This window comes from Orcinus orca, chromosome 15 (assembly GCF_937001465.1).
Source record: "Orcinus orca chromosome 15, mOrcOrc1.1, whole genome shotgun sequence".
Lineage (NCBI taxonomy): Eukaryota > Metazoa > Chordata > Mammalia > Artiodactyla > Delphinidae > Orcinus > Orcinus orca.
Genome location: NC_064573.1, coordinates 64,684,831 through 64,707,716, shown reverse-complemented (window position 1 = coordinate 64,707,716; position 22,886 = coordinate 64,684,831). Strand labels below are relative to the sequence as shown.

Here is a 22,886-nt window from a genome sequence, read left to right as displayed (position 1 = left end):
CCGTAAAGTCCTTCTGGATCCCTCGGGTCGGCCGTCTCTTCCAGGCCATGGGCTATGTCTGTGTCAGTGTCCTGTGGCTGCCATAACAAATTATCACACACTGTGGCTTAAACAACAAATGTGTGTGCTCTCCGGTTCTGGAGGCAGAAGTAAGTCCAACTTACTTGGTGAAGTAAGCTTCACTTTACTAAGTGAAGCTGGGGCCGGGCCGTGTACAGCTCTGGTGGCCCCGCGGACTCCTTGGCTTGTGGCCACATCATTCCAGCCTCTGCCCCCATCCTCACACGGCCTCCTCTTCTGTCCTTCCTGCCTCGCGTTCTGGGGGAACTAGCGTCTGACCCCTCACTCCATGGTCACTTCCTCGGGGAAACGGTCTCTGCTGCCCGCCTGAGGGTCCAGCTGCCCCTCATCGGTGGCCTTGCCATGATGCATGTGTCACGTGACTCCTGGGGGCAGGGGCTGGGTCTGTGGTGCCCGCCATTGCATGCCTGGCACCGTGCCCAGCATGAGTCAGGGGTGCCCTACGTCTTGGTTGAGTATTGGGTGCTCAGTACATACATTAGTTTGATTGTCTGAGGCCAAACTGCCGCCGTGGTCACAGAGTCAGGCTGTGCAGAGTAACAGTCACATCATCTTGGCCTGAGGGCTGCAGCTCCCCGCAGCTGGTGCTGCAGCCTCCACCCGCCCCTCCCAGCACCAGCTGGCTCCGGCCCAGGCCCAGAGCATAAGTGATCTTTCCCTTCCCGAGGATCTGGGAGCAAAAGGCTCAGGTGGGTCCTTGGAGACAGAAGAGAGTCCTTTGCTAATGTTCTAGATGCTGATTGGGGAGGGTCCTCGTCTGCCCACACTGGGGGCACTCGGGCTTTAGTGCTGAAAGTCCTGGGCAGAGTTGACCTTCAGGCAATTCAAGCTCCACCCAGCTGGAGCCCAAACCCTGGGTGGGAGGGGCCGTGGGAGCTGTCGGCCCATCACCCCAAGAGCTCAGCCTGGGCACCTGGGGCTGCCTGGAGAGGAGCTCAGGCCCCTCCCGACTGCATTTTCCGGCCTGTTGTGGGGACTTAACCAGCCTCAGGGCCTTCTGTGTGGCACGCGCTAGTCTGAATTGTGAGCTCCCCCTGCCCGGGCAGCTGGGACTTGCCACACTGGCCTGGTGATGTCATTGTTGGGGTGGCAGCATGAAGGCTGAGAGGTCCTGGTTCCTGGGGTGCCCTCTCTGCCCCTCCTTCTCCCACAGAACCACGGGCTCTGACGGCAGGCTCTCGCCAGGATGCAGCGGCTGACTGGATGGGGGATGTCTCGATGGAAAGGATTTTGACCCACGTGGTGTAGTTGCAGGAAGGGACAGCTGCCAGCCTGACGGTGGAGGAGAAAACAGAAGAACCACCCAGATATCTCAGAAAGCGCGGCAGCCTCTCACTGCCCGTGGGTGGCCTGGGGTTACAGTGCCAGGCCGTACTGACCTCTGTCCGGAACGATGCTCCGGGTCTTCAGGAAATGGCTGGATTATGTTCTGAGGCCCCTGTTTAAGAGAGAAAATCAGGTCCGTTTTGTTCTGTTTTATATTGTTGAGATGAAATTATACAACAGAAAACTAAACATTTTCAAGTGAACCACTCACTGGCACTTAGTTTATTCACAATGTTGTGCGACCACTGCCTCTATCTAGTTCGCAAACATTTTCTTTTTTTTTTAAATATTTATTTATTTATTTTTTGGCTGCGCCAGGTCTTAGTTGTGGCATGCGGACTCTTAGTTGCGGCATGCAGGATCTAGTTCCCCAACCAGGGATCAAACCTGGGCCCCCTGCATTGGGAGTGCAGAGTCTTACCCACTGGACCAGCAGGGAAGTCCCCCCAAACCTTTTCACCATCCCAAAAGGAAGCCCCGTACTCGTTAGGTACCTGCCTTCTGTCTCTCTGGATGTGCCTCTTCTGGCCATTTCATATAAATGGGATCAGGCAGTTAGTGGGGGTCTCTGGGGGCTGCCTTCTTGGCATAATGTTTGGGAGATTCATCCATGCTGTAGCCTGTGTAAATACTTCCTTCCTTTCTAAGGCTGAGTAATATTCCCTTGTATGGATAGACCACTTTGGTATATCGATGTGCTTATCCATTCATCAGTTTTTTTTGTTTTATTTTATTGGAGTATAGTTGACTTACAATGTTGTGTTAGCTTCAGGTGTATAGCAAAATGATTCAGTTATACGTGTACATATATTCTTTTTTAAATTATTTTCTCATATAGATTATCACAGAATATTGAGTAGAGTTCCCTGTGATATACAGTAGGTCCTTGTCGGTTATCTGTCTTACATATAGTGGTGTGTGTGTTCACCCTTAGGCTTCTGATTTATCCCTCCCGATCCATTCGTCAGTTGAGGGATAGTTGCATTGTTTTACCTTTTGACTGTTTTGAAATATTGCAAAAGAGAGTGCTCTTTGAACATTCTGGTACAAGTTTTGGTTTGAATACCTGTTTTCATCTCTTTGAGTTACATACCTCAGGAGGGTAATTGCTGAGTCATACGGTTATCAGTTCGGCTTTTTAAAAATGTCTTCACTTTGAAATGTGTTTGGAAGGTGACCGAACTGGGCAGGTCACACGGCGGACCTGGGTGTAGTTTTTCTCTCGGAGACTCAGTTTTCCTGTCTGAAAAATGGGCATCTGGAAGTTCCTGCCCCCTAAGGGGATGGGGGGGGATTCAAGATGATGTGGGTGGGTGGCCAGCCCTGTGCCTGGCCCAGAGGCTGTGCCGGGCAAAGGTCAGCAGGTATTTGGCAAAAATACCCACTTGCTACATCAAAGATTTGAGGGGTTTTCACTGTTTGGGGAACTTACTTCCCTGTAGCACCACAGACATCCTCTGACTGTACCCAAGTTCTGCTACAAATAAAGGAGCCAGCCTTGGACACGGAGCCCCAGGACCAGTGGCCCGTCCCACAGATGGAATCTGCTCTCAGCACACAGGGCAGCAGGAGGAGGAGGGCTCAAAGCTCAGGATGAGTGTGGGGTCCAGAGTCAGCTGTGTCTCGTGGAGCCTGTGGGCCCTTTGGTGAGACCTGGACCTCCCTCCCCGCCCAGTTTTCTGAGCCTCTCCCAGAGGGGCGATGCCTACCTGGCAGGACCCCCCGCAAGGATGTGAGCTGCTATCTGTGAAAGTACCCAACACTGCACCACCAGCACCACTGTGCTGCTGCCCTGGGACCGGGAAGGGGTGTGGGACCGAGAGAGGAGGGCAGGAGCCGGGAAGGGGGCTTCTGCAGACACCATGCGATGTGGTGAGGGCTCCAGGGCTGCCTCACGCTGCAGCTGACCGAGATGCAGGAAGGGCGCCAGTATTTGATCTGCTTTTAACTCTGTAAATAAATACAGCCCAGCCCTCTGCTGGCAGTGTCAACGGGGATGGAGACCACCCGCTGCCAGGGTCTTCCTGTCGCCCCGCCCGAGTTCCTGGTGCCCCTTTTCCTGTTCTGTCTTCTATTTTTTTCTTTGGCCGCGCCACGCAGCTTGTAGGATCTTAGTTCCCAGATCGAACCCGTGCCCCCTGCAGTGGAAGCACGGAGTCTTAAGCGCTGGAGCGACAGGGAAGTCGCCTGTTGTGTCCTCTTGACCCCATGTGTATTTATCAGCGAGCCACTCCCTGCTCCCCAGGCCTCTCTCCTTCGTCCCTTGTCTGTTTTGGGCAGGGAGGGCTGAGAGCTGTAACCTTTGCTCCTCCTGAGGGCCTGCTCCAGACTCATGGGGTGGGGAGGGCACGTTGACCTGAGGGGTGGGACGGGGCTGGGATCTCGCAGCAGCAAGGTAGCCGAGGTGGGAACTGGGGACCCTCCAGGCACCTCCGGTCCGGGAGGGCCCCCCTGCTCGGCTGCCCCCAGGAGGTGAGCAGCCAGAGGTCCGGGCACACGTTTCATGGGAGTCCTGCAGCGGGGGTCCCGCAGGGCCCGGCAGAGGCCTCGGAGGGGGTCTTGCTCCCTGAGGTGCAAAAGCAGAAATGAGGAGGGGCATGTCGAGGCTCCTGGGGGCCCTGTGAGGGGCTGAGGGACTGAGGCTGGTCTGGGGGCAGGTGGCGCTTTCCGGGCTGGTGTGGCGTGGCTCTGCCAGGGCAGGGAGGACAGCGTCGGGGGGCTGCAGGCACGGATCTGCGATGGGCCAGGTCCTCCTCTGACCTCAGGAGCCCGGCTGGCAGGGATCTCATCCATCCTGGCTGGGGAGAATGCAGGTGGACAGGGAAGAGGCCCGGGAAGGGGTGTGTGAACTCAGAGGAGAAGGGTGGCTCGGACCCGGAGTGGCGTGCGGCTCTGCCAGGTTGACGGGTGGGTAGCCTGGTGGCAGGGGCTGCCCTTGAGGCTGCATTTACAGAGAAAGCCCAGGCTTCCCTATCGTCTTTATTGCTCAACAGTACAGGTGGGAGGGTGTCCTGGAGCCTGTGGCCATCACCCAGACCTCTCTCAGGGAGCACACCCTTGGAAGTTTCTGTTCTATGCTTATTTTGTGCTTATTTTAGGTGTGATTGCCGAGGGGCTGCTAGAGATTAAGGGAAGCTGCCCTCGTTTGCTCCCCCGGTACTGGCACCTCACCATTCCCACTGGCGGGAGGGGCTTAGGAACGTGTCATGTATGTAACATAAAGTGGACCACTTTAATCATTATAAGTGTGCCGTTCAGTGGCATTAAGTACACTCACGTTGTTGTGCAGCCATCCCCACCATCCGTCTCTAGGACTCTTTTCATCTTCCTGAACCAAACTCTGTCCCCATTAAAAAGTAACTCCATTCTCTTCTACCCCCAGCCCCTGGTAACCACCATTCCACGTTCTGTGTCTATGAATTTGACTGTTTAGGGACCTCATATAAGTGCAGTCATAGAGTAAATTTGTCTTTCTGTGACCGGCGCATTTCACTTAACATGGCATCCTCAGGGTTCATCCACGTTGCAAGCAGATATTGGAATGTCCTTCCTTTCTAAGGACGAGTGCTATTCCATTGTATGGATATATGGATAGACCCCATTTTGTTTATCTGTCACCCATCGATGGCTCTTGTGAATAGTGCTGCTGTGAACTGGGGTGTGCAAATATCTGTTCGTGTCCCTGCTTTCAATTCCTTTGAGTACATACCCAGAAGTGGGATTGCTAGATCATATAGGAATTCTATGTTTAATTTTTTGAAGGATTTTTTTAAACCAGTGTCGTCCTTGAGGTGTAAGAAGGGGATGGGACCTGGGCACCGACTGGGACCCCCACCCCCGGCCGAACCGACCCTTTTCCTTCTGCTTTTTTGGAGGCGGGGTGGAGGCTGCCTTTTTTCCTTGCATTGGAGGATGGATTTTAGATTTGCAGAGTGCTTGGCTGGAGGCTGCTGAGCCAACTTGCCTGGAGAGGAGGTTTCAGATTTCACTGTGCAAACCTTTTTCCACACTAAGCCGGGAGCTGTGACTCAGCCTCGCTGCCCCCTCCCCTCCCTCCCCTCCCCCTCCCTCCCCTCCCCTCCCCTCCCTCCCCTCCCTCCCCTCCCCCTCCCTCCCCTCCCTCCCCTCCCCCTCCCTCCCCCTCCCTCCCCTCCCCTCCTCCCCATCCCTCCCTCCTCCCCTCCCTCCCCTCCCCCTCCCTCCCCCCTCCCTCCCTTTCCCCCTTCCCCTCTGGCTCTGAGTTGGGTTGAGCCTCCTTCATCTCACTGAGTCTCTAGAAGCCATGGGATCCCAGGCCCATGCCCGCTTCTTTCCTGTGTTTGGCTTCAGCCTTGGGTAGAGCTTTGCAGGAAGTGCCTGGCCTCAGCGCCACCGTGTCACCAGGTGGCCAGGCCCAGAGAGGTTTTCCCGCTGGGTGTTGCTGGCAGAGGAGGGGAGAGCAAGGCCTCTCTTTCACTTTGCTCTGGTTCTGGGGAGACAGTGGCTTTCCAAATCCCCAAAGAATGCACCTTGTGCTCAAGAGGAGGGGGACCCCTGTGGTGTGGGGACCTCAGGTATGAAGACCCTCCCACAGGGTGAGGGGAAGGCAGGTCCCTGTGTGCTGGTTAGAAGCGGGAAGAGGCAACTGAGGGCTTTCTTCCCGCCCATCGCACTTGCATCGGAGCAGTCTTGGGGGGTCAGTGAAATGAGGGGTGCTGAGTCCAGATGAGCTGGACAGTAGACTGAGCCCTCAGGTGGGATGCAGGAGGGGTGGCCAGCCACCCAGAACTCAGGCTTAAAAGCATCAGTTCCTCAGACGTTGGTTTGGGGAGGTGTGTGCAGAGGGAAGATGGCTGGGTTTTTAGTTGCCAGGGAGCCTCTTCACTACGCCATGGCATCTGGCTGCAAACCTGGCCGCTCAGTCTCACCTGGTGGGGGTGAAGCATCCACGTCGGAGCCTATGGTCCCCCTGGACACGGGCCAGCAGACCCTCACGGGGTGGGGGGGATGACTTGGTTTCGCACCAGGTTGTAGCCGGGATATCGTGGAACCAGCACGTGGTTTCACAAACATGAATTCTTGCAGTTCTTGGGGTGAGCCTTGGGGCCCTGAGCCTGACCCTGAAGTTCTTACTGGAGACTCAGTGTTGATTTGACCTTGGTCATGAGCTCAGCGCAGTCACGGGCCTGGAAATCAGGTGGCGTGCTCAGTGTTCTTCCAGGCGATAAAGAATATGTTGACTTTTTAAGATTGTTATTTTTTATTTTATTTATTTATTTTTTATTTTATTTTATTTATTTATTTTTTTGCGGTACACGGGCCTCTCACTGTCGTGGCCTCTCCCATTGCGGAGCGCAGGCTCAGCAGCCATGGCTCACGGGCCCAGCTGCTCCGCGGCATGTGGGATCTTCTCGGACCGGGGCACAATCCCGTGTCCCCTGCATCGGCAGGCGGACTCTCAACCACTGTGCCACCAGGGAAGCCCAAGATTGTTATTTTTTTAAAAACAGTTCAAAGGTTCTTAGGATATGCGGACGCTGGTAATTCTGAGCTAATGGAAAAGCCGGGCCCAGAGGAGGAGTTGGGGGCAGAGGATGGGACCTGTTGAAGGAGGTGGGGAGGGCGTGGCCGGCCGCCCTAAAGAGTGACAGTGATGTTTTAGAGCTGAGGGGTCCTCTATCCATTGTCGAGTTCACGGGCCCAATTTTAAGTCAGCAAAACTGAGACATGGACGGCTTAAGTGAACCGCACCATCTCAGGTGTGCAGCCCCCTGGACAAGACCAGAGCCTCTCGCTTCTGAGACATTCCTACCACGGCTTAGAGCTGCCCACCTGCCCCACCTGGAGGGTGAGTCCCAGGTTGCAGGGCCAGAGCAGAGAGCCCCGTGGCCCAGGGGGACCATTCAGGTTCGCGGGGAGTGAGGCCTTGGCAACTGAAGCCTTCCGCCCGTGCCCAGCTGCTGTCAGAAGCAGCTCCCGTGGTTGGCACGTTTCGAGTAGGGGTTGCTGTAATTTAGGAAAAGAAGGCCTCGTGTTTATTTTATTTAAACAAGCAAACAAACCTGTGATTCCCAGAAGGAAGTGGAAGCTGGAGTCAGACCTGTTTTGGAGGGTGGGGTATGGAATTAGGATTCTGCATTAACAGGGTTTTGTGGTTTTTAATACAGTTGACCCCTCCCCAGCTGTCCTTGGGGATCCTGAGTGAAAGCTAGTTAAGTGCCTTTGCAAATTCTCAGGAGGAGGAGGCAGAACTTGACCATGGCCTCGGACTATCCTGCAAGGACAATACAAAACCCAAAGTCCAGGGGGTCTGTGGGTGATAACACAACAATCTTGGTAACTAAAGCCCCTATGATGGTCCGTGGATTAAGGGTCCATGGGATTAAGAGGTACCAGGGTGCCTCTGTGCAGCTCTTGGGGTCCTCCTGCTACACTCACCCCAGAACTAGCCTCTGCTGGGACCCTCCTGTGGACACACACACAGGCAGAACCCAGCCTGGCCTTTGCGCCTGGCACCTGAGTGCAGAGACCAGGGACACGGGCGGATCGGCATGGCAACCAGCACAGTGCCAGGCCGGGTGGGGGTAGTGCAGGATCTCTGCCCTGGCTGTCTGCTGGGGTCCGATGGGAATCCTTTACAGCCACCAGGGCCCAGGCCACCCCGGGCATCTGACTCGGTCTGTTTTCAAAGCTCCCCAGGTGATGCTGCCCTGTAGCCAGGGCTAAGGACACCTGTTAGAAGGCATGTGACCAGCTGGGACTGGAGGTGGAGGAATGGGGTGAGGCAGAGGCGTGGGAGGGAGCTGGGACTTTGGCCATGTGGGCGCCCGCAGCTCGGTGGCCGGTCTTAGCCTGCCATGAGCTCCTCCAGGCTGCCCACACGGAAGGAAGTGAGAACAGTCACATTTCAGGCTCTGGAAGCCCGAGAGTGGCCCTGTGCTGGGCCCTGTGCCCACCTGGCCTGGGCTGCTTGCAGGTGAGTCATGGTGACGTGACTTAACCCAGTTGGGATGACCTCTTGGAAATCCCGGGTGCCCTTTGGAAGGGGTCGAGAAGTGGCCCTCATGTGAGATTTGGAACAGGCTGGGCCATTGTGAGTTGATGTCCCAGTGAGGGGCTCCCCTGAATTAGAACAGTTCTGGGAACAGAGCTACCAAAGGGCCAAGGGCTTGGAAGCACGTGTGGGCTTTGTGGTTTGGCCTGGGATGGGGCTGACTGCCGTCAGGTGCCTGTAGGAAGGTGTTAGCTCTATAACTAGGTACCCCCAAATAGGGAACCTGCTGTAGCATAAGCCACTCTCTGTGCTCACAGGGACACTCGGCTGGGAGAGGCCTGCATCCTGTTTCCTGGCCCTGCACCTAGGTCAGCAGGATCAGGTCGGATCCCACAAAGGGAAAAGAATGTCCCTGACGGCAAGACACTAGCGTTTGGGGTCCACCTTTCAGGGCCCCCTCCCGTTGCCCCACAGCTGTCGAAAGCCCAGCCTCTTGTCGCCTGACCAGGGGGCTGCTGCTTCGTCCCCTCCTCGCGCTGCCGTCTTTGGGTGCCGTCAGTTGTGAAGGTGAGGTCAGCCTACCTGAGGCCCCTGTTCCACGCCTGTAGGTGACTGGTGGGGCGTGGAGCCCCTCTCCTGGCTCTAACACAGGCTGCTTCTCTGCAACATAGATGCACCATTCGGGACGCCGCCGGGGTACGGCTGTGCCACGGACCGGGCCGAGGAGCAGCGCCGGCACCAGGACGGGCTGCCCTACATGGATGACTCACCCTCCTCCTCGCCCCACCTCGGCAGCAAGGGCAGGGGCAGCCGGGATGCACCGGAGTCCACCAAAGTGGTGAGTCCCGGGGTGGGAGGGCGGGTGCCAGCAGTAGCAAGTGGGTGATGGGACAGCCAACAGTCGGAAGTCAGTCACTAAAGCCCTTATTCCCCCATCTGGTGCGTGGGGACCGCCTGCCGGGAGCATGAGCTGGGGGGTCGTGGGGCTCTGTCGGTGGGGCATGGACGAGGCAGGCAACCGTGCTGAGGCCCAGAACTCGGCTGCCGTCTAAAGCAGCGGAAACTGGGGTGGTGGCCCCAGCAGGGTGCCGAGCAGGGTGGTGTCCACACCCAGAGCACTGGCCCCTTTTTGCCAGAGGAGATGCTGACGTGACTCATCCACTTTCCAGGGTCTTTCTCCTGAGGTCTCATTGTCATTAATGGTCCCGCCATCACCTCCACACTACAGATGGAGAACTGAGGCCCCGAGGTCCATGGCGAGTGCAGGCCGGCGCATCCTGCAGGTGCCTGTCTCGTGGACACACGGCTGGGGTGGTGGCGGAGCTGGTGAGCCAGCCCAGCCTGGCTCAGTGTCCTCACGCTCTCAGCGGTCCCACGGCTCAAGCGGGCACTTCTGAGGTGCATTAGGGCCCAGCCAGGCACCCCTTTGACCTGTCGGGGTCTTTCCTTTTGGTCTGAGAGGGTGCTGTCCTTGGGGCATCTCTGTCTTTCTGGTCCCACTGTCCCTGAGGACACAGACCTTCCCCCTTCTGCTTAGCTTGTTTCTGGGTGATCTCCACTCTGAGTTTAAAACTGAGAGAGAGGGACTTCCCTGGTGGTCCAGTGGTTAAGACTCTGTGCTTCCACTGCAGGGGGCACGGGTTTGATCCCCGGTCGGGAAACTAAGATCCTGCATGCCACATAGCGCAGCAAAAAAAAAAAAGAGAGAGAGAGTGAGAGGACTCTGCTTTTCCATGTGGCTGGAAGCATATCTTTTCACTGCAGTGGCCTCTCCGCTGGGCTGGCGCCTTAGCTGCAAAACTACTTCTTTCTTTAGCTTTTGTGATTTCTGAAGACCACCGTGCTGGGCAGGCTTCTCGTCCTGAAACGGGAGTGGGAGGGGAGCCCATGTGTAATGCGTACCTCCCTCGTGCAGCTTCTTACCAAACAGCCAGTTTCACCATTTTACAGACGAGGGGACTGAGGTTCAGAGAGGCAAAGTGACTTGCTTGAGACCATACAGCTACCAGATCTGAAGCCTTTCCAACCCCTCAGCTGACAGTCTTTCCCTCAACTGCCTTGCCTTTTTTTTTTTTTTTGCGGTACGCGGGCCTCTCACTGCTGTGGCCACTCCCGTTGCGGAGCACAGGCTCCGGACGCGCAGGCTCAGTGGCCATGGCTCACGGGCCCAGCCGCTCCGCGGCATGTGGGATCTTCCCGGACCGGGGCACGAACCCGCGTCCCCTGCATCGGCAGGCGGACTCTCAACCACTGCGCCACCAGGGAAGCCCTGCCTTGCCTTTTTTTGATGCATCCCCTTTCTTCCTGCGTCGTGGGTGTCAGTTGGTACAGACAAGCATCCTTACGGCTGAGCCCTGAACTTGGACAGTCTTCCCTGTCCGTCTGTGGTCCCTGAGGGTTGTCTTCCCCCCGCACCACCTCGCTCTACTTCAGGCCCCTTGAGGAGGCTGCTCTGCCCTCCCTGTGCCCCAGGCCCTGTGCGGTGGATGCCCACCTACCTCTCCCTGGGCTCCTGCCCTCAGACCCCTGCCACACTGACTTGGGGTTCTGCCCCCACCTTTTAGCCCCCAGTTGAGGGGCTTACCTGCTGTGGAGCCTGTCCAGATCCAGTTGCTCACCCCGTCCTGCCTCGCAGAGCCCACAGGCATTTCTCACATTACACACGGGGCTAGAGACTCCACCTGCTTGCCAGGCCTGGGGGCTCCAGTCCCCAGCAGGCCACCTGGCTCAGAGAGGTGTCAGGAAGCACCTGAGTGAGATGGGGACTCGATCAGAGGAGGGCTGCACTGTTTTGTTCCAGAAGCCCCGTGGTTAGGTGCTTGGAGCCCCAGGGTGGGCACCCTTCACTCCCCTGGAGACAGGCACAGCCCTGACTTTCCGGGTCCCCCGTCAGCTCTGCAGTGAGACTTCCTTCTTTCATCTTTGATTATGGGTTTGAAGACGATGCAGCTGTCACTTTCTAGCACCCACAGAAAGCATGGTGGTCTTGAGGTCAAAGCTGCCTCATCCCCTCAGCCAGGGGAGGGGTCCCCGCTCATCCCTCTCCGTCCCTACCTTCCCGGGCGGGGCTCATCCCCGGCTGCCGAGCTTGGGCCCTTTGAGCAGTGAGCTGTCAGGAGGACCTTCCTGGGGACTCCATGGCAACTTGGGGCCTCGGTGGCCTCCTGGGGTGCAGGTCAGCTCCGTGCATACCCGTCCCCAGGGGTGGGTAGGGGGTCAGCAGAGGCCAGGCCCCCCCCTCGCCTGGGGCACTGTGGAAAGGATGCTGGTGGCCATGTAGGGTGGATCCTGGTGACCGAGGCTGTCCCAGCGCTGAGCGTCAGTGACATTCTCCGTCCCTGGTCGTTCTCAGAGGTGCCTGCCAGTCTTGCCTGTGTTTCCCCTGGACCCATGACTATGCAGTGCCAGCCAGCGAGTGTCAGGACAAAGATGAGGGTCTGGGCATCACCCCCAGCTGCTATCCTGTGGGGAGGTGGTGTCCTTTGTTCTGCAGCTGTGCTGACCACCACATCCCAGCCGGGAGCAGCCAGCCCTCACGGCCCAGGTTCTGCGCCCCAATCACCCCAGGCCCCGGGTGGAGGTGGGCCTGGCAGCTGGCTGGCAGGTGGCAGTTCCGTTCCCCTGGGTCCCTCCCTCAGCTTCCCTACCTTGTTTTGCCACACCCAGTTCATTTTTTATTTTTTATTTGTTCTTTTAGCCTCAGGGTTGTGTTGCCTTGCCCTCTCCCCTCCCGGGCAGCAGTGAGAGGAGGCCTCCTTCCTTCCTTCTTCCACTCGCCCTTTTCCTCCAGCCTCCTCCCGCGGTCTCCCGTCTGGACTGGGTGCATTCACGCGCCCTTCCCCGCGCTGGCACGTGCCGAGGTGGGGTTGTAAACATCGCTGGTCCCCGCCCTGGCCTTTGCTCTCTCTTCTGCACTTCCCCTCCACCCTCTCTCCTCCGGGTGGGGTGGGCCAGTGTCCAGGCCGAGCCGAGCCGTCCCTGTCTGCTGCCACTGGCCCGTTTGAGGCTCAGGAGAAGGTTGTAGTCTGAGGAGAGGTGCCCTCGCCCCCGCCCAGACGTTCCCTTGAGCCGGCTGCGCCCTCTGGAACGGAGAGCTGGACGGGGCGCTGCCCTGCCTACATGCCTTTTCCGCCCGGCTCTCCAGGCCGCGGCGGTGGGAGCAGCCCCACTGGCTGTGCTCACAGTAGTGGGGTTGTTCCTGGGCGCACGAGCCTTCACCCTGGACCCGCTGGGAGGCACGTGCAGGGTCCGCGCAGTGTCCGCTGGGAGCTTGCTTCCCCGAGGCGCCTCCGCTCGCGACGTGGCCTCTGTGATCTGAGGTGAGAGGAGATGATGGGATCCCTTCACCCTGCACATCTGTGCTGATAGTGGTGGCACTGGGGGCCCCGAGCAGCCTGCGTGGATGGTCCTAGACCCCAGGACCCGCTTGTCTCACAGACAGGGGTTCCCTGGAGGGGCCCTTGGAGCTTTGTAAAGATGCGGCCAAGCCAGGGCCCAGCCGGCGGTTCTGGATCCTCTCATTGGTTGGTTTATTCTGTGAGTCTCCGTGGAGCGCCTGTGTGTCCCGGGCACTGTGCCCCAGAGGCTCCCACCCTTGGAGCTGCTGCCCAGCGTGGTCTGGACGTGGGGTCTGGTGTGGGACGTGGGTGTCCTTTCCCCGGAGTGGCGCTTAGCCAAAACTCTGATGGCTGTCCCCGATGTGTGCACACGCAGCTGCCTCCCGTTCACCCACAGGCTGGGAAACCAATGGCGGACAGCACAGGGCTGTTACGTCCCCTCCTCTGGACACAGGGCCCCAGACGTCTGGCACCTCCCTCAGACTGCAGTGAGGCCGGTCAGCACAGGCCGGGCAGAGGGAGGGCAGCCTCAGCCTGGTGGAGCACAGGCCATGGGCACGGCCAACCTGACACCAGATTGCCTTGTTGGTGGTCCAGGAGCAAGTGAGGGGTGTGGCCAGGAAGTCGATGAAAACAGCAGTTTCATTGCCTTTGGAATCATCATCTGTATGAGTTTCCTGGGCATCTGTAATAAAGTGCCACAGACCATGTGGCTTAAACAACAGAGGTTGATTTATCCCAGTTCTGGAGGCTGGAAGTCGGCAGGGTTGGTTTTTCCCGGGGCCTCTCTCCTTGGCCTAGAGATGCCCATCTTCTCCCTGTGTCCTCCCACTCTGTGTGTCTGTGTCCTAATCTCCTTCTCTTGTTCTTGTTTATATTGAGGCATTGACATATAACATATCCGTTGTAGGTGTACAACATAACAACTTGATATATATATATACAGTAAAACGATCGCTAACCGTAAGTCAACATCCATCACCACACGATTACAAATTTTTTTTCTTGTGATGAGAACTCTTAAGATCTATTCTTTCAGCAACTTTCATGTATACGATACAGTATCATTAACTGTAGTCACCGTGCTGTTCATTACATCCCCAGGGCTTATTTATTTTCTAACTGGAAGTTTGTACCTTTTGATCGCCTAGTCTCTTCTTAGAAGGATACCAGTCATTTTGGACTAGGGCCCACCCTAGTGACCTCATTTTAACTTGATTACTTCTCTAAGGACCCTTTCTCTGAACACAGTCACATTCTCGGGCACCAGGGACACATTGCCCCCGTAGCACCATCACAACTAGGGATGGAACGTGGTCTTCCAGCCATCTTGGACCCTCCCCCCTGCATCCAAGGACACGTCAGCTCTGTGCTTCTGAGGCAAAGGCAGCAGAGCATCACCCAACATACAGTAGGGGCGTTTAGTAGTAGGGAAGGGGGGACCTTGCCGTAGCCCACATGTATGCGGGTCCAGAGTCTGGAAAGCAGGCTCAGAAGAGCAGGTTCAAGGGACAAAGGCCCTGAACCCAGGGGATGGGGTTTCCCTTGGGCAGGTGGCCACAGCCCCCAGCCCCACCACTGTGGTTGGGAGGGAGGCGGTGCTGCCCGGGCCTGATCGGTCCAAGGGTCTGGTGGCAGTGGCACAGAGGCCGGCGAGGCAGGTACCAGGAGAGGAGAGGGGAACTGCGGAAGGAGTCGGGGTGGCCGTGTGGGGAGCCCAATGCCCCCTGGGCTCAGCCTCTTCCAGGACAGCCAGTCCTCGGTCACGGGTAGAAGGTGTGGAGAGAGGCCTTGCCCGCCCTGCTCAGCTCCAAACTGCCCGTTTCCTGGTGTCAAGACCACGGGTGGCCTTTGGCTTAGCTGGATGACCATCCAGAATTTGCAGCGACCACAGTCGAGCTGATGTGCCGGGACCCCCATGCCTTCCTCATTTAATCCCACCTGGAACCTTCTCGGGAAGCTTGTCCTCAGGTCGACAAGCTGGCTTCCTCTCTGAGAGGGGCCGCCTCAAGCACCCTCCCCCAGGTCTGACTTTTGTCCGTTTCTCCTGCAGAGTGAGCTGGACTTGGAAAAGGGCTCAGAGATGAGGAAATGGGTCCTGTCTGGAATCCTGGCTAGCGAGGAGACTTACCTGAGCCACCTGGAGGCGCTGCTGCTGGTGAGGAGGGTGCAGGGGCTGAGCGGGCAGGATGGGCCCTGGAGAGCTCTGCTCACGCGTCCCGGGTCCCAGGTCAGCCTGGGAGCAGCCCACCCTCCCAGGATCCTCGACACACCTGTGGGCAGGCAGGACATGCCACCTCTGTGGAGGTTGGGCCTCCCCAAGGGGCAGTGGCTGCCAGTGAAAGACTCGGGTACCAAACCAAGCTGGCTTTAAATTTTTATTGTTAATGGAATTTAAAAAATAAAAGCATGTGTGTCACGTGACCACAATGTACTTGACAAGTGGAGAGCCCTGACACCTGTGCTGCCCCGCCAGTCACCTGTGCCCTCTTCCAGCCCATGAAACCTTTGAAGGCTGCTGCCACCACCTCTCAGCCGGTGCTGACGAGCCAGCAGATCGAGACCATCTTCTTCAAAGTGCCTGAGCTCTATGAGATCCACAAGGAGTTCTACGACGGGCTCCTCCCCCGCCTGCAGCAGTGGAGCCGCCAGCAGCGCGTGGGCGACCTCTTCCAGAAGCTGGTGAGTGACCCGGAGCAGAGACCCGGCAGCCTCCTGGGGGTGACGGGGTGACGGGCGGGGGCCAGGCCTCTCCCTGAGCCTGGTGCCACCTGCGGGCGAGGCTGCTGAGGGCATGATGGGGAGGGAGAGTCCTGGACACATCTTACTGCCTGGGATGCCGAAGGGGAGCTGTGGGGAGGGGGTGCCACCACAGCACCACTGCTGGACCGCGTGAAAGCGAGGCTCCCCTCCCTCTGCTGGCCCCAGTGACATCTCTGGTCCTTTCTGGGTCTGCTCAGTTTTACTCAAGGTTCCCAGTCTCCAGACTGGTCCCCTCTGGACCACAAAGAAGCCGCTGCCCTGGGAACAGGACTCAGACTCTGGGCAGGGGTACTGGGTCAGGCAGAGCCTGGAGGGGCAAGCACAGGTGGGGACAGCGGGGGTTTGTTGTACTTCATATCATTTTTGCAGTTCTATGAATTAAAGGCTCTTGAATTAATCAAGAATTAAAAAAAAAAAAGTAGTTTGGGGAGGGAAGGCTGTTGAACGAAAGGGTCATACGAGAGGAGCCCTTGGGTCCTCAGGGGGTCCCTAGCTGAGGAAGTGGTGAGACCAGGCCTTCCGTGTGGCCCCAGCTCCCGCCGCAGCCATTTTGGGGACCTGGAGGCACGTTTAATGCTAGCGACTGTGACAGCAGCTCCCTGGATTCTTGCAGGAATCAGGACGTGCCCTGTGGACAGGCTGGAGGAAGGCAGGAGGGCTGGTTTGTACCTGGGGATGGCCATGCTGGGCTGTGAACTGAGGGACCGTGAGGCCCTCTGGTCCCCAGGTAGTGGGTTCAGCTCTGATCGGGGGCTCCAGGGGGCCTGCGGGTGCCCTGTCTCAGCTGAGCTGAGGCAGCCCCACCAGGCAGGTCCCATCTCCACCCCGTGCAAGTGAGGAGGCCGAGGGGCAGGAGGTCACCTGCCCAGACGGTACCCCTGGTCTGTGTGCCTCCAGGAAGAGTGCTTTTACTGGAGGGTGGGTGGTGCTGGATGACAGAACAAGGGTTTCTGCAAGGGCTCAGTGGGCCCAAACTGGCTGGGAGTCCATTCGGCAGACGTAGCTCTGGATCCCTGGTTACAGGGAGGGAGAGGCGGCCGTGGGGGCAGGTCAGGGACCTCCTCTGGCCATTTGCTGACCTCGGGGCCCACGAGGAGCGAAGGATTCGGCTTTTAAAAAGTCAACGGGATTGGGAAAATCTAGTAATCAGATTAAGCGGGTTGGTGGACCCCTTGGCACTAGCCCGGCCACCCCCGGAAGGGACCAGGCTCGGGTGAACGCTGAACTGAGACGTGGGTGATGAGGACGATGGAGAAAACTCTCAGACGGAGCTGCCGGAGCGATGTCTGTCTTCCAAAGCGTGAGGTTCATGTGTGAGGAGGCCCCCACCTCTGGGTCTAAAGGGGGAGCCAGTCTCTTCAGGTGGAGGCTGGTGGGGCATGTCTCTATATAAGGGGCAGCAAAGAGGCCACCTCCCAGCACCGCGAGCCCCCATCCTGGGATGCCCTCGAAGGCGGGTGCTGGGTAGGCCTGGGTGACCGGGGTTCCACCTCTGAGGACCCCTAATCCTGATTAAAGGGTTGCCCGGGCCTCCTGTGCTCTTTCCCTGGAGTGTTCTCCCTCCTGAGGGCAGCCGGTCCTCTGGGGGTGGGGTGGCCAAGGTCACCGGGCCCTCTCTAAGTGCCCAGAGCACGCGGTGAAAGAACGCCAGCCCCCAGCCCTCCTGGGCCGCCCAGACGCCCAGCTGGCCCACCGCCACGCCAGCCCCCAGCCCTCCTGGGCCGCACAGATGCCCAGCTGGCCCACCGCCACGCCAGCCCCCAGCCCTCCTGGGCCGCCCAGACGCACAGCTGGCCCACCGCCACGCCAGCCCCTAGCCCTCCTGGGCCGCCCAGACGCCCAGCTGGCCCACCGCCACGCCAGCCCCCAGCCCTCCTGGGCCACCAGGATGCCCAGCTGGCCCACTGCCACGCCAGCCCCCAGCCCTCCTGGGCCGCCCAGACGCCCAGCTGACCCACCGCCACGCCAGCCCCCAGCCCTCCTGGGCCGCCAGGATGCCCAGCTGGCCCACCGCCACGCCAGCCCCCAGCCCTCCTGGGCCGCCCAGACGCCCAGCTGGCCCACCACCGGCCTGTCTTGGCTCATGCTGGGCTCCGGCATTCCGCCCGGGTGTGGCTTTCCTGTTGGCCACCGCCCCGGGCTGCAGACTCTCCCGCCCGGGACCCCTTTCCCGTGGCCAGAGAGCGGAAGGCTGTGTTTTGACGCAGGTGCTCCCCATCGTTGAAGCCCACATCTTTGAAGAATTGTGTTGTGGGCAGAAACTGCAACCACGCTCTTCCCCAAATAACACTCTGAAGTCACTCGGAAACTGAAAAAAAAAAATTTAATAGTCTGATGAACACCAGAATTTGGAAAGTTTCCTCTGGTTTCCCTGGTGTCCTTGAACTACCTTCACATATCAGATGTTGCAGCGCAAAGACGTGGGGAGAGAGGTGGGGCCGCGGTGGGAAGTGGAGCCCCAGGAACCACGTGCTGCATGTTCACCTGTGTGTGCCGCCAGGGCGGGGCGCTGGGTCTCCCCAAGGACAGACAGACACCGTCCCCGTCCCTTTCAGATCAGCACTGCGGGGTCAGGCTCCCCAGCTAGGAGAGTCTTAGGACCCGAGGAGCCTGTGATGCCCCAGCCCTGGTACCTCTGCTACCCGGGAACTCATGAGCCACACCTGGTAGCTAGGAAGCCCTGTCCTGACGGCGCCTTAACTCCCCTTCCTGTGGGGCAGTGGGTTATTGCTACCCATCCGGGGGCTTTGTTTCTGGCTGAATTTTTATCAGCTCGGGTTTTTTGTTTCTAATCATTTCAGACTTCCTGAATTGTTGCAAGAATAGCACAAAGAACTGGGTGTGCGCCGGATATACCAATTGTAACATTTTGCACTGATTGTAACACTTTGCCACATTTGCTTAATCTTTAATCTTTATCTCTTTCTCTCTCCTTTGTATACACACCCCCCACCCCCACCCCACCCCCACCCCCACACACGCACACATGCTGAATAGTTTGAGAATAAAATGCAGATCCCTCTGCCCTTTTACCCCTAAATACTTCATCGTGTATTTGCTAAGGACGTGCTCTTCCACAACCCACAGGACGGTCCTCCATCGGAGGACGGTTCACAGTTGAGTGATACTATTATTTAATATGCAATGCTCCTACAGATCTCTCCCAAGTTAGCCATCGTGTTCTTTGTAGCCATTTTCCTTCTGAGTGGGATGCAGTCCAGGTCACGAGATGTACGTGGTTGTCAGGTCTCCTTAGTTTCTTTCCATCTGTACCAGTTTCTCAGCCTCTGCTGGTCTTCCACAACCTTGACATTTTTCTGAAGGGTGCATTCTAGTTTGGGTCTGAAGTTTCTTCAGGAAAAGATTCAGCTTCTGCGCTTCTGGCAGGGAAAAAAAACAACAAAACCCTGCAGTGATGCTGTGTCCTGTCGGTGCCTCACATCGGGGGGGCACGTGATCTCCATTGGTTTATCGGTGCAGCTCGGGTTCTGATTAGTGCATGAATTGCTTGGAACTTCTCAAAAATCACGTGGAAGATGTGGTCTCCTAGAAGAGGGGGCAGGAGAGGTAATGAAAGGGGTTCTCCTCCCAAAGACCCTGTGTTAGTTTACTAAGGCTGCTACAGTCCAGGTGGCTCAAACAACAGAGATCTATCTCCTTCCATTTCTGGAGGCTGGAAGTCTGAGATCCAGGTGTGAGCAGGGCTGGTTTCTCCCGAGACCTCTCTCCTCGGCGCGTAGAGGCCATCATCTCTGTGTCCTCACGTGGTCATCCCTCTGTGTCTGTGTCCTAATCTTTACTTCTCATAAAGCCCCTAGTCAGATTGGATCAGGGCCCACTTGAATGGCTTCATTTTTGCCCAATCACCTCTTTAGGTCCATCTCCAAATACAGTCACATTCTGAGGTGCTCAGGGCTAGGGCTTCAACATGCATTTTGGGGGGACACAGTTCAACAGTGATATCCCCTCAGGACCCGGCTGAGACGTCGCCTCTTTAGAGAGACCGCCCTGACCACAGCATGTAAAGCAGCCCCGCTGTTCTCCTCACCTGCTCTGCCTTCAGCCATCTGCCACATTACTTGTTGCTTTACTTATTCATCGTGTGTCTCCTGCTCGCCGGCTGCGCTGTGTCTGAATGATTCGAGGTGACAGTGCCTCAAGCAGGGCCTTTGTTTTTGTGGGGGACGCTCCGTGAGTGAGGGGGAGGGGGAGAAGGCAGGGCTCTGGGTCCGACCGGATGGCAGGGAACCTGGCATCTGGAATGCAGCGACTCGTCCAGGTAATCAGTGGGGCCAGGCAGGGCCTCCTCCAGCTGCTGCTTTTTCTCTCGCGCCCCCAGGCCCACACGCAGCCCCCTCAAGGAGCGAGTCCAGAAGACCAGACAGTGCCAAGGGCATCTGGGATTGCCATCTGAAGAAACACAAAATTCAGTATAAATGCAAATGCATGTAGAAATAAAATTTAGGTTCGATGCAGACCAAACACCAGGATCAGCAAAAGCCTTGGTCCTCCCGCTCCTGGTCGGCTGCAGTGGGAGGCCCGGCCAGCAGGTCATGGCGTCTGCCCTTACACCCCAGGCCGGGGTTTCCCTGCTGCCTCTGGAGGTGACCTGGGGCCCAGCAATGGTGGTGGCTGCACACAGGACACCTCCCCCCAACCATGGAAGTCTTTACTCAACTGAGTGTCGGAGCAGGAGGCCGAGTGAGGAGACACTCTATTAATGCCTTTGGTTGAGAACAGGACAAACAAACACCTCTCGCCTTGCACCCGGCAGCAGAGGTCTCCCACCTGCCAGGTGTGTAGCATGACACCTGGGCCCCGTTGCCGGGTCTGGGCTGGGCTCATGTCTGGGCAGCGTGAGCCCCTCTTCTCCAAGGGCAGCTCAACTGAGTGTTTCTTGCGTGTCTGAAGAGATCAGATAGGAGCAGAGCAGTGGCCCCTCAGGCCAGGGGTGGGTCCACTGAGGTCTCCCGCTGCCAGGATGCGAAGGGGCCGCTCCATCCCACCTGCTGGAGACGCTCAGCCACATTCACTGATATCCTGGAACTTCAGCTGCTGCTGGTGGCCTCATTTAAATGAGTGGGGTGGGAGGATGAAGAGAACTGCTACCCGCTCGGGGCTGTGAGTCACTTCTCAATGTGTCGCTTTGGAAGAAGGAAGCATGCTTAGCGCGTGGGGAGGGGAAGCAGGTGGGAGGCAGTGACAGCGTGGAGGAGCTGAGTTTCCCACAGCCTTGCACTGTCTGCTGCACCTGGGCTTCCTCCAGAGCCGTGCATAGAAGCCCGTTACCCAGAGGGATGGAGACCGCCTGTCCCGCACCTGTCCCACACCTGCCCTACACCTGTCCCACACTCTCTTCCTTCCTCCCTGCAGGCCAGCCAGCTGGGTGTGTACCGGGCCTTTGTGGACAACTATGGAGTTGCCATGGAAACGGCTGAGAAGTGCTGTCAGGCCAACGCTCAGTTTGCAGAAATCTCTGAGGTACGCGTGACGCTGTTCAGACAGGTGCGCCCCTCCACCTCCTGAGGGTGGGCTGTGGGCTGGTCGTTGGCACACCGTGACCCGGGAGAAGAAGGCACAGCAAACTAAGGTCTGGTTGTGAACCTCAGCTCTGTTTCCGGATGCCTGTGGGTCGTCCTGAGCAGACAGACAGAGCAGCCCGAGGAGCACCCTGCCTCCCCAGCGGCCAGGGCCCAGCTCTGGGGTACCCCGGACAGACTTGCACTGTCTGTGTGTAGTTCGGGGTGTCCATAGTTCTGCCCCATTAACAGAGGTCTCGACACTCGAGTCCTGAGGCCGACTTTGCACCTTGCGGATGGAGAGCAGGTGGGGAGGTGTCATGCTCTGCTCCTCTGGGGTCTGCATCCGGCCCGGGGGATGGGGCTGGTGTGCGTTCTGTCGACCCGCGTGGGAGGAAGCTGCAGGCTGGGCACTGCACCGGCCCGGGGGCTCTGAAACCTCAAGCCCTGGAGTGTTAGCACAAGGGGCCTCGGAAGAGCCCCCTGGATGCAGAAGACGGGCGGCCATCGGGGGCCGGTGGCCATGCCAGGTCCTCCCTGCCCCGCTCCATCCTGCTCCTGCCCGTGGCAGGTGAATGATATTTTCTTCTTCCCAGGCCTGTAGTCCTCAGAGCCCTGACCTGCCTTCCCCGCCAAACAAGGATTCTGGGTGGGAAGACCTCCAAGTGAAACCCCAGCTTTAGGAAGAGAAACGGAAACTAGAAATAGGCAGGGGAGGGTCTCTTGCTGGGATACGGTCGTACCCCGACTGTCACACCTGGGCTTTGTTCCAGGGGATTTGTGCTGTTTTATAATTTATCACGGGGGCTGGGCCCTGTGGGTCCCAGCACCGGCGTCTCCCATGGTGATAACGTGCCACACCGTTCCCCAGAGCCCGTGGGTGCCCTGCTCCCCACCTGGTGCCTCTGGTAACGGGCTACATGCACCCAGGGCTGCAGGCTGGCTCCACACTTCCCTCTGAAGCTGCCCTCGTTTGCCTGCAGCATTGGGTCTGTTCCTCTCTTTAGTTCATTAAACTAGCAGCCCACGTACTCCTAACAGCTGGAATGCTGGCGCCAAGTCCCAGGCGACTTTGACAAATTAGAGTCATAATCTTTTAAGAGCAGGCTATGGTTAAATGGAGCCAAGTTCACGTCCACCAGGACAGGTGTCTACAGAGGAGGGAGGAAGCGACGGTGGGATACCAACCGGGAGTCACGTGGTCCCACCAACCAGGCACAGGCACAGGCAGCAGGACGGGGTTCGGGGCGGCCAAATGCCGGTTCTGTGAAACTTTTACCATCAGGTGGTATCCACTTTGGTTTTCCATCCATGTTTCAAAAAAGCCCCAGAGAAATTAGAGCCACACAGACAGTGAAATGAACCAAAAGGACGCAGAAGAAGCAGGCCATTTAGAGGTGTGGGGAGTTGCATTCTGGGGGGTCAGAGCTCGGCCATGGGGACTGGATGTCCATCTCCAAGGACAGGCAGGGTGGAGCAGTGGTCCTTCACGTCTCCCAGGACTGGCCTGAGAAATGGGTGTGCTGCAGTGTCCAGTCAGACTGGAGTTGCCTGAGATGGGTTCTGCAAGCTCGAGCTCCCCAGATAAAAAGTAGGTAACAGGAATCATGTGAAAAGGGCTTCCGGAGTCTAGTCAGTTTGGGAAATGGGGGGTTAAACCAAACTTGTAAGTTTTCTCGAGGCAGGCCTCCCAGAGCCCCGAGATGCTCAAGGTGCCCACGTTCATCGCACCTTCCAGGGGCCCTTGGCGCGTGGGCTGCTGCCCTGGCTCATGTGAGCGGCACCTAATTTTTGCAGTTTTGAGCTCTCACGCCCCCTCATCCCCCCGCCCACCCTCTGGGAGCTGCTGAGGCAGATGGATGGAGGAGTTATTGAGGGGAGCTAAAT

At 57.8% G+C, this 22,886-nt stretch overlaps 1 protein-coding gene across 2 annotated transcripts in view; it reads left to right on the top strand.

Annotated features, from left to right (window-relative positions):
• Positions 1-22,886, top strand: part of BCR (BCR activator of RhoGEF and GTPase) — a 101,783-nt gene that overhangs the window by 40,962 nt on the left and 37,935 nt on the right. For both annotated transcript variants that reach the window (XM_033439696.2, XM_004276061.4), the window contains exons 2-5: positions 9,052-9,218; positions 14,771-14,875; positions 15,214-15,399; positions 20,854-20,961. In XM_033439696.2, the coding sequence (XP_033295587.1) occupies positions 9,052-9,218; positions 14,771-14,875; positions 15,214-15,399; positions 20,854-20,961 (566 nt within the window). The remainder of the gene's footprint in view (positions 1-9,051; positions 9,219-14,770; positions 14,876-15,213; positions 15,400-20,853; positions 20,962-22,886) is intronic.